The 11,240-nt window shown below is 50.2% G+C and overlaps 1 protein-coding gene across 1 annotated transcript in view; it reads left to right on the forward strand.

Moving 5' to 3' along the window:
- The window catches only part of HAS1 (hyaluronan synthase 1), an 18,888-nt gene extending 10,708 nt beyond the window's left edge, over nt 1-8,180 (forward strand). The window contains exons 2-6 of the mRNA XM_011946228.1: nt 145-849; nt 3,449-3,674; nt 4,253-4,385; nt 6,869-7,796; nt 8,108-8,180. Coding sequence (XP_011801618.1) covers nt 145-849; nt 3,449-3,674; nt 4,253-4,385; nt 6,869-7,544 — 1,740 coding nt within the window. The 3' untranslated portion in view covers nt 7,545-7,796; nt 8,108-8,180. The remainder of the gene's footprint in view (nt 1-144; nt 850-3,448; nt 3,675-4,252; nt 4,386-6,868; nt 7,797-8,107) is intronic.
- Nucleotides 8,181-11,240: the final 3,060 nt, after the last annotated feature.

Genomic DNA, 11,240 nt, shown 5'->3' on the forward strand with positions numbered 1-11,240 from the left:
AGGGAGAGAGGGAGGAAGGGGAAGGGAAGGGAGGGGAGGGGAAGGGGAAAGGAAGGAGGGAAGCAAGGAAGGGATTTTGTAATCTTCTCTCAGAGGAGGCCCTCGGGACTCATGCCCCTTCCTTTCCACTCTGGCTCCCAGCAGGACGTGCCCAAGCCCACTCCCGCAGCCCACCGCTGCTCCGGCCTGGCCCGGCGGGTGCTGACCATCGCCTTCGCCCTGCTTATCCTGGGCCTCATGACCTGGGCCTACGCGGCCGGGGTGCCGCTGGCCTCCGATCGCTATGGCCTCCTGGCTTTCGGCCTCTACGGGGCCTTCCTCTCGGCGCACCTGTTGGCGCAGAGCCTCTTCGCGTACCTGGAGCATCGCCGGGTGGCGGCGGCGGCGAGGCGCGCGGTGGCGCGGGGGCACCTGGATGCAGCCATCGCGCGCAGCGTGGCACTGACCATCTCCGCCTACCAGGAGGACCCCGCGTACCTGCGCCAGTGCCTGGTGTCCGCCCGCGCCCTGCTGTACCCGCGCGCGCGGCTGCGCGTCCTCATGGTGGTGGACGGCAACCGCCCCGAGGACCTCTACATGGTCGACATGTTCCGCGAGGTCTTCGCTGAGGAAGACCCCGCCACGTACGTGTGGGACGGCAACTACCACCAGCCCTGGGAACCCGCGGCGGTGGGCGCGGTGGGCGCCGGAGCCTACCGGGAGGTGGAGGCGGAGGATCCCGGGCGGCTGGCGGTGGAGGCGCTGGTGAGGACTCGCAGGTGCGTGTGCGTGGCGCAGCGCTGGGGCGGCAAGCGCGAGGTCATGTACACAGCCTTCAAGGCGCTCGGAGACTCGGTGGACTACGTGCAGGTGAGTAGAGGCGCCCTCAGCCCACTCATGACTCGAACACCCGGATCCCACTTTCCTGGGTGGGATCTGGGTGTTCCTTCAGTGTACAGATTTGAATGACTCGCTCCCTTTCTTTATTCATTCATCTATGCAGTGGAGAGATTCTTTCCTTCACTCATTCATCCATCCATCCATCTATCCCTTTATCCAATATGGAGATCATTTGTTCATTTCTTCATTCATTTACCCATTCAATGTAGAGGCATTCTTTCCTTTCTTCATTCACCCACGCGTTCCAGGAAGAGACAATTTCACTCATTCTTGACTCATCCATTCATGTATCCATCCATTCAATAGATTCATTCGTTCATTCATCCATTCATCCAATGATTCAGTTATCCATCCATTCAATGTAAAATTAAGTCCTTCCAGCCGGGCACTTCCGGAAGCTGAGGTGGGCGGATCACTTGAGCTCAGGAGTTCTAGACTAGCTTGGCCAACATGGTGAAACCCTGTCTCTACTAAAAATACAAAAATTAACTGGGCGTGGTGGCAAGTGCCTGTAATCCCAGCTACTCGGGAGGCTGAGGCAGGAGAATCTCTTGAACTGGGAGGTGGAGCTTGCAGTGAGCCGAGATCGTGCCATTGCACTCTAGCCTGGGCGACAAGAGCGAGACTCCATCTAAAAAAATAAAATAAGTCCTTCCTTTCTTCATTCAGTGTAGACAGTCTTCCTCACTCATTCAGTCATCCATCCACCTATCCATCCAATATGGAGAATATTCATTCCTTCATTCATTTATACATTCAGTATAGAGTCATTTCTTCCTTTGTTTATCCACCCATTGGAGGCAGATACTTAATTTCATGCATTCATTCACTCCTCCATTCATTTATCCACTCATTCAATATAGAGATTCATTCATGCATCCATCCATCTATCCACATTTCCATCCATTCAATATAGAATCAAGTTCTTCCTGGCCAGGTGTGGTGGCTCACGCCTGTAATCCCAGCACTTTGGGAGGCTGATCTGAGGTTGGGAGTTCAAGACCAGCCTGACCAACATGGAGAAACCCTGTCTCTACTAGAAATACAAAATTAGCCAGGTGTGGTGGTGCATGCTTGTAATCCCAGCTACTTGGGAGGCTGAGGCAGGAGAATCGTTTGAACCTGGAGGGTGGAAGTTGCGGTGAGCCGAGATCACACCATTGCACTCCAGCCTGGGCAACAAGAGCAAAACTCCATCTTAAATAAATAAATAAATAGATAAATAAATAAATAAATAAAAGTTCTTCCTTACTTCATTCAGTGTAGAAATTCTTTTCTTCACTCACTCGTTCATACACCCATCTATTCATCCAATAAGGAGATCATTTGCTCATTTATTCATTCATTTATCTATTAAATGTGGAGATTTGTTCCCTTTCTTCTTTCCTTCTTCCCTCCTTCCTTTCCCCTCCTTCAGTGTTGAGATTCTTTTGTTCATCCATTCAGCCACCTATCAATGTATTCGATATTCAGATTAATTTCATTTATGTACTCATTCATCCATCCCATTTGGTGTAGCAATCTTTTGAAATGGAGTCTCACTCTGTTGCCCAGGCTGGAGTGCAATGGTTCAATCTCGGTTCACTGCAACCTCCGCCTCCTGGGTTCAAGTGATTCTCCCACCTCAGCCTCCCCAAGAGCTGGTATTACAGGCATCTGCCATCATGCCCAGCTAATTCTTGTATTTTTGTAGAGACACAGATTCACCATGTTGGCTAGGCTGGTCTCAAACTCCTGACCTCAGGTTATCTGCCCACTTTGGCCTCCCAAAGTGCTGGGATTACAGGCATGAGCCACCACAGCCGGTCTGGTGTAGCAATTCCAATGCTTTATATTAGTTTTCCATTGCTGCATAACAAGTTACCATATGTTTGGCAACTTGAACAAAACACATTTATTATCTCATAGTTTCTGTGAATCAAGAGTCAGCACAGGACACCTGGGTCCTTTTTTTCAGGATATCACCAGGTTGTAATCAGGGTATCAGCTGGAGCTGGGTCTTTTTTAAGGCTTGAGGTTATCTTTCAAGCTTATGTATTTGTTCGTTGGCAGAATTCATTTTCTTGCAGCCACAGAACTCATGGTAGCAGTAGCTTGCCTCTTCAAGGCCAGCAAGGAGACTCTCCGACTTCTAGATCTGCTTTTAAAGGGTTCTCCTGATTAGGTCAGGCCCACCCAGGATAATCTCCTTTTGATTGACTTATAGTCAAGAGATTTGGGGACTTAATTACATTGCAAAACCTATTCACCATTTCCATATTAGGTAATATGATCGTGGCAGTTATATCCCATAACTTTTGCCATATTCTAATGCTTAGTAGCAAGTCGGGGTCTCACTCACACACCAGAGGAGATGGTATATGTCTCATTGTTCACGTTCATACAAGGATATGCATCTTGGAGTACATGTTAAACTGTGATTGCACATTGAAAATGACTAAAAAATCTCAAAATTGCATTCAGATCGGTTGCAGAGTGCCCCAGCTGCATTGAACCCCTTGGTGCCCTCCTCTCAAGCATCAGTCCAATGCAGGGGTCTGTGCTGATCCCGTCCCCTTCCACCTCACAGGTCTGTGACTCGGACACAAGGTTGGACCCCATGGCACTGCTGGAGCTCGTGCGGGTACTGGACGAGGACCCCCGGGTAGGGGCTGTTGGTGGGGACGTGCGGATCCTTAACCCTCTGGACTCCTGGGTCAGCTTCCTAAGCAGCCTGCGATACTGGGTAGCCTTCAATGTGGAGCGGGCTTGTCAGAGTTACTTCCACTGTGTGTCCTGCATCAGCGGTCCTCTAGGTAAGCAGCGGCAGAGATTGGGAGGGCCGTGGATGGGGTGGAAAGGGAGAAGGGAAGCCGGATGGGGCTGAGGATGTGACTGGGGTTGGGGACAAAGATGCAGCAGGGCAGGAACTGGGGATGGGATAAAACTGGAAGTTGGCGGTGAGGATGCTGCTTGGGTTCGAGCTGAGTTTGGTGTGGGGAGTGAGGTTGGAGAAAGGATATGGATGGGGATTGGGGCTGGGCCTGAGGAAAAAGATGGGATAAGCTTGGAGTCAAAGACAGAGTTGGAGCCAGGTTTGAGGTTGCAGTGGGTTTTGGATGGGGCTGAGAATGGATATGGGATTGGTGATGAGACTGGGATGGGCAGGTTTGCAGTCACAGTGGGTATAGTTCAATGACAGGCAAGTTGGAGTGGGTATGAGGTTGAGGACAGGATTGGGGCTGGAGTTGGGATTGGAGACAGTGCTGAGATTGAGATTATGATGACTGAGGATGGGGTTGGAACTGGAGATGGGGTTGGGGCTGGAAACAGCATTGGAGTTGATGTTGGTGACAGCAGAGGCTGACACTCTTTCACACTTCCCCTCACCCAGGCCTATATAGGAACAACCTCTTGCAGCAGTTTCTTGAGGCCTGGTACAACCAGAAGTTCCTGGGAACCCACTGTACTTTTGGGGACGACCGGCACCTCACCAACCGCATGCTCAGCATGGGTTATGCTACCAAGTAAGCTGAGGGAACCAGGTGGTCGGGTATGTGTGGAGGTCAATGAGTATCCCAGCATGTGTGCATGCTGAGAGTTCTCCAAATCCAAAGTAACCACCAGACCATGGGCTCTATCAAGTGAGACTTTAGAGGAGAGAGGAAGATACCATAATGGGCAGAGGGGCCATTTACATTGAGCCAATGGACTCTACCAAGTGAGATATTAGGGGAGAGGGGAAGATACTATAAGGGACAAGGCTGGCATTTGCATTGAACCATGGAATGCAGTGAACTCTACCAAGAGAGGCAAGGTGAGGATAGAGAATTCCACCTAGAATTGAGTTAGGGTGAGTTGGTTCTGCCATGGAGACTAAGGTAGCACAGTGGGGAGTGAAGTAGGAAGGGCAAGAGACAAATGGATAGAATGGGATCTAACTAGTGAGAGAGCCGTGGAGAAAGAATCAAGTGAGAGAAGAGGAGCACCCGAACTCTAGCAAGTTCTTCAAGAGAAGACAAGTAATTCCGTGAGACTCAGGGGAGGATGATCTAGACCAAGTGAAGTTCAGGGGAGAGTGATTTCTGCAAAGTCAGGTCCACTGAAAGACCCAGAGGGAACTTGGGATAATCCAAGGGAATCCATGCATTATTTCACTCAACAAATATTCACTAGGTGCCTAGAATGTTTAATCTGCGGGGATACAGCAATAGGCAGACAGGACACCAATTGATTATATCAGTAGGGGAGACACATAAGAAGTAAATAAACAGAACATACAGTATGTTCATGATATGTGTTATGGAGATAAATAATGCTGGGCAGGGGGATGGATAGGAAGTTTTGGGGTGGGGAATGAAGTGTTAAGTGGAGTGCCTGAGGTAGGATGGGGCTCAAAGCTGAGAACAGTGTGGCTGGAGCATGGAACTGAGGCAGTATCAGGAGAGGAGGATGGAAAGTCAACAAGGGGTCCACTCATGAAAGGCTTATAGGTCTAAGGACTCTGACTAAGATGGGGGAACCATCGGAGGGTTTTAAGCAGAGAAGTGACACGTTATAATGGGACCCTTCTGGCAGCTGTTTTGGGTACAGACTGCAGAAGGCAAGGTCGGAAGCAGGGAGGCCATTGAGGATGCCAAGTGACACAGGGGAAGGAGACTGGACACTGTCAAGTAATGCCCACGATTCTAGTCTTGTGTGGGCTTGGCTGGAACCTATGCAGGGACTGATTAACGATGTCTGCCACAAAACAGGAAGGAGGCTTGATGGTTCCCTTGAGAAGTTTCAATACATAGACTACTCTGGGTAGTGACCACACCCATGTTGCTCCTCACTATAGGGACTGCCAGTAATAGTAAGCGTGATAGTATTAGTAATATGTTAGTGATAGTATTAGTAATAGTGTCAGTAACCAACATGATATTAGTAACGGCAATAGTAATGGTATTAGTCACAGTAAAAACAGTAGTAACTAACATTTATTGAGCAAATACTATCTACTGGTCCTAAGCACTTGGCGTTTAATCTTCCTTTAATCCTCACAGTATTCTTGTCATATGAGAACCATTTTTTTTTTTTTTTTAGATGGACTCTTAGGCCGGACGCGGTGGCTCATGCCTATAATCCCAGCACTTTGGGAGGCTGAGGCGGGTGTATCACCTGAGGTCAGGAGTTCGAGCCCAGCCTGGCCAACATAGTGAAACCCCATCTCTACTGAAAATACAAAAAATTAGCTGGGCGTGGTGGCAGGCACCTGTAATCCCACCTACTCCGGAGGCTGAGGCAGGAAAATCGCTTGAACCCAGGAGGCAGAGGTTGCAGTGAGCTGAGATTGTGCCATTGCACTCCAGCCTGGGCAACAAGAACAAGACTCCGTCTTATGGGCGGCAGAGCAAGACTCTGTCTCAAAAAAAAAAAAGAAAAAAAATGATAGAGTCTTTCTGTGTTGCTCAGGCTCAGGCTGGAGTGCAGGGGCACGATCACGGCTCACCGCAGCCTCAAACTCCTGAGCTCAAGTGATTCTCCCATCTCAGCCTGCGAAATAGCTGGGGCTGCAGGCACATGTCACCACACCTGGCTATTTTGTTTGTTTGTTTGTTTGTTAGAGATGGGGTCTCACTATGTTGCCTAGGCTGATCTCCAACTCTTAGCCTCAAGTGATCGCCCCACCTCAGCCTCCCAAAGTGCTGGGATTACAGGCATGAGCCATTGCATCCTGCCCATTGGTGCTTATTTATTTATTTGTTTATTTAGTAGAGATGGGGTCTTGTTATGTTGCCCAGGCAGGTCTTGAACTCCTTATGCCTCAGCCTCCCAAAGTGCTGGGATTACAGGCGTGAGTCACCGTGCCCGGCCTATCAACCCTATTCTACACATGAGAATACTGAGGCCTAGAGAGGTTAAGAAACTCGCCCCCGGTGGCCATCCACAGTGGTCATTTCTGCCTCCAGAATCGTGCCCAGGCCCCAAGGAGCATGCAATGATGTCCTTATTCCTCGTGCCCGTGCAGGTACACCTCCAGGTCTCGCTGCTACTCAGAGACACCCTCGTCCTTCCTGCGCTGGCTGAGTCAGCAGACTCGCTGGTCCAAGTCGTACTTCCGTGAATGGCTGTACAACGCGCTCTGGTGGCACCGGCATCACGCCTGGATGACCTACGAGGCGGTGGTCTCGGGCCTGTTCCCCTTCTTCGTGGCGGCCACAGTGCTGCGTCTGTTCTATGCGGGCCGCCCGTGGGCGCTGCTGTGGGTGCTGCTATGCGTGCAGGGCGTGGCACTGGCCAAGGCAGCCTTCGCGGCCTGGCTGCGGGGCTGCCTGCGTATGGTGCTGCTGTCGCTCTACGCGCCCCTCTACATGTGTGGCCTCCTGCCCGCCAAGTTCCTGGCGCTGGTCACCATGAACCAGAGTGGCTGGGGCACCTCGGGCCGGCGGAAGCTGGCCGCTAATTACGTCCCTCTGCTGCCCCTGGCGCTCTGGGCGCTGCTGCTGCTTGGGGGCCTGGTCCGCAGTGTGGCACATGAGGCCAGGGCCGACTGGAGCGGCCCTTCCCGCGCAGCGGAGGCCTCCCACTTAGCCGCGGGGGCCGGCGCCTACGTGGGCTACTGGGTGGTCATGTTGACGCTGTACTGGGTGGGCGTGCGGAGGCTTTGCCGGCGGCGGACCGGGGGCTACCGTGTCCAGGTGTGAGTTCCAGCCACGCGGATGCCGCCTCAAGGGTCTTCAGGGGAGGCCAGAGGAGACCTGCAGGGCCCCGGAGCCACGAACTTGCTGGGTGGTTCTCTGGGCCTCAGTTTCCCTCCTCTGCAAAACGAGGGGGTCAGCAGCCCAAGATTCTTCAGTCTGGACTATACTGAGACTGGAACTTCTGGGTCTCTAGGGAGGGGTATTTATTGGTCAGGGTGTGGGATTTGAGGAGTGGAGGGGAAAGGGTCCTGCTTTCTCTCCTCGTTCTTTTTTTTTTTTTTTTTTGAGACGGAGTCTCGCTCTGTCGCCCGGGCTGGAGTACAGTGGCCGGATCTCAGCTCACTGCAAGCTACGCCTCCCGGGTTTACGCCATTCTCCTGCCTCAGCCTCCCGAGTAGCTGGGACTACAGGCGCCCGCCACCTCGCCCGGCTAGTTTTTTGTGTTTTTTAGTGGAGACGGGGTTTCACTGTGTTAGCCAGGATGGTCTCGATCTCCTGACCTCGTGATCCGCCCGTCTCGGCCTCCCAAAGTGCTGGGATTACAGGCTTGAGCCACCGCGCCCGGCCTCTTCGTTCTTATTTAATCTCCATTTCTACTGTGTGATCAGGATGTAATAAAGAATTTTTATTTATTTTCCCTGAGCCTCCTCCTTTTTTGAGAACTAAGGGGACTGGATGATTGAGAACTGGGGACGCTGGGCTCAGTGCTGGGTGCTAGCCGTTTGAACCTGGACAAGACACTCTCCTTCCTTGGAACCAGGGGTTCCCTCTTTTGAAAACAGGGATTATTAATCCCATGGGGCAGAGTTGGTGTGAGGGTTACTCAACTCATTCACGGGTTCTTACGAAGCACCTGCCACCTGCCGCACACTGTCAGGTACTGCAGATGATGCTTTTATCTCTGGTCCGTCTACTCAGAAGGGTAACACATCCCTTTTCTCTTCAAACCTCCAGCACCTCCTCCCCCAGCCTCTCAGCTGACTTCCTATCTCACTGAGAAAATAGGGGTTAAAAGAGAAAACTTTTGCTGGAGTCCTCATCTCCACGTCTTCCCACTCACTTGCCCCTGTGTGCACACACTCCACCTTCTTGCTGTTGCTGAGGGTGACCTGTCTGTGCTCCAAGCCAATGCCAACCTCTTCCATCAGGGCACCAGACCCTATGTCCTCTTTGTCTGCTAGAAGACTTCACTCCAGTGGTTCTTTCCACCTGATCCTCTGTCAATTCTCCTTTCCCTTCGGAGCCTTTCCCATCAGCATCCGAACATGTTGTTACTCTCCCATTTTTAAGACTCCCTCTCTTGACCTCAGTTTCCCCATAAACAACTGTTCCATATCTATTTCTGTTAATAGCAAATTTCCTTGGGAGAGTTCTCCGTATTTGTCTCCAATTTCTCTCGCACAGAGTTCACTCGTTCAAAGTGTACAATTCGGCCGGGCGCGGTGGCTCACACCTGTAATCCCAGCACTTTGGGAGGCCGAGGTGGGCAGATCACTTGAGGTCACGAGTTCGACACCAGCATGGCCAACATGGTGAAGCCCCATCTCTACTAAAAATACAAAAAAAAAATTAGCCAGGCATGGTGGCATGTGCCTGTAATCCCAGCTACTCAGGAGGCTAAGGCAGGACAATCACTTGAACCTGGGAGGCGGAGGTTGCAGTGAGGTGAGATCATGCCACTGTACTCCTGCCTAGGTGACAGAATGAGACTCCATCTCAAAACAAAAGGGTACAACCCAATGGTTTTTAGTAAGTTTACAGGTTTGCACAGCCACCACCATAATCGAATTTTAGAACATTTTCATCACCCCACAAAAGGAACCCCATCCCCTTTGGCAGCTCACTTCTCCTTTCTCACCCCTTTATCCCCCTAAGACCTGGATAGCTGCTCATCTGCTTTCTCTTTATAGATTTACCTATTCTGGCTATTTCATATAAATGGAATCCTGCAGTATGTGCTTTTTTTGTGACTTCTTTCATTTAGCATATCAAGGGTCATCCATGTTGTTGCATGTATCACTGATGCATTCCTTTTTTATGGCCAAATAATATTCTGCAGTATGGCTATATTGCATTGTGTTTGTGCATTTATCAGTTGGTGGATATTTGGGATGTCTCCACCTCTTGGCTGTATGAATGATGCTACTATGAACATTCGTGTGCAAGTTTTGGTGTGGGCACAGCTTTTTAATTTTCTTGGGTATATACTTAGAAGTGGAATTGCTGGGTCCTATGTTAATTCTATGTTTAATTTTTTGGAGGAACTGCCAGACTGTTTTGCACAGGGACTGTACCATTTACCTTCCCACCAACAATGTATGAGTATGAGGGTTCTAATTTCTCTACGCCCTTGCTACATTTTGTATTACCTGACTTTTTTTATTACAGCCTTCCTCGCAGGTGTGAAGTAGCATTTCACTGTGGCTTTGACTTGCACTGCCCTAAGGACTAATGATGTTGATTTCCATTAACTGTTAAACCCATGCCAATCAGATGGTCGTCCTTTCCCCTAGTTCTCCACAGAAACTGCTCGTCAAGTTCATCAATGATATCCACTTTGCTAAAACCAATAGCCAGTTCTCAGCCCTATTTCATGATTTAGCTGTGTCTGACACAGTTGATCACTCCTCCTTCAAACACTTTCTTTACTTGACTTCCTTTTTTTCTCTTTTGACATGGAGTCTTGCTCTGTCGCCCAGGCTGGAGTGCAGTGGTGCGAACTCAGCTCACTGCAACCTCTACCTCCCAGATTCAAGCAATTCTCCTACCTCAGCCTCCCAAGTAGCTGGTACTACAGGCATGTGCCACCACATACAGCTGATTTTTGTATCTTTAGTAGAGACGGGTTTCACCATGTTGGCCAGGCTGGTCTCAAACTCGTGACCTCAAGGGATCCACCACCTCGGCTTCCCAAAAGTGCTGGGATTACAGGCGTGAGCCACTGTGCCCAGCTACTTGGCTTTCAGAAAGCCACAGTTACCTTGCTTTCCTCCACCTTGTTTTCTTTCCTGGATCCTCTCATCCTCGTCTCTTGTCCATCTATACCCACTTCCCTTGTGCCTCCAGTGTTAATGGCTCTGAATACTTCATTCATGCTCCTTGCATGGAGACGGGACTCTCCCAAACAGACCTTCAGGCTAGACCTCTCCCTTAAATTCCAGGCTTGTATATCCAACTGCCTCCAAGACATTTCCACTTGGATGCCTAATAGACATCTCAATCCAGACTCCTAACATCTTCTCCCCTTCCTCCCTGCTAATCCCCACGAAACCTGCTCCTCCAACAGTCTCTCTATCTCAGTAAACAGAACTTCATCCTCCCAGCTGCTCAGGCCCAAAACTGCTAGGGCTGTAACTGTCCATCACTAGCCACTACCACATGGAAGTCTAAACAATTTTTTCCCGTTCATGCATTCCTTGATTCATCAGTCAGCAAAACATTCACCAAGTACCTATTGAATGCCACACATTCTGCCTAGTTTGCAAGTATAGAAACAATTAAGAAGCTTGCCTTCAAGGGGCTCTTAGTCAAATAAACAAGGAGTTCAGAGTGATCCACAGGTAAGAATACTCACACAGGCCTCTATGATTCTGTTGTCAAAGAGCAGGAACTATGTAACGTTAACGTAATTAAAGCTACCAGAGGCCGGGCGCGGTGGCTCAAGCCTGTAATCCCAGCACTTTGGGAGGCCGAGACGGG

Source organism: Colobus angolensis, unplaced genomic scaffold (assembly GCF_000951035.1).
Source record: "Colobus angolensis palliatus isolate OR3802 unplaced genomic scaffold, Cang.pa_1.0 Scaffold25, whole genome shotgun sequence".
NCBI classification, from domain to species: Eukaryota; Metazoa; Chordata; class Mammalia; order Primates; family Cercopithecidae; genus Colobus; species Colobus angolensis.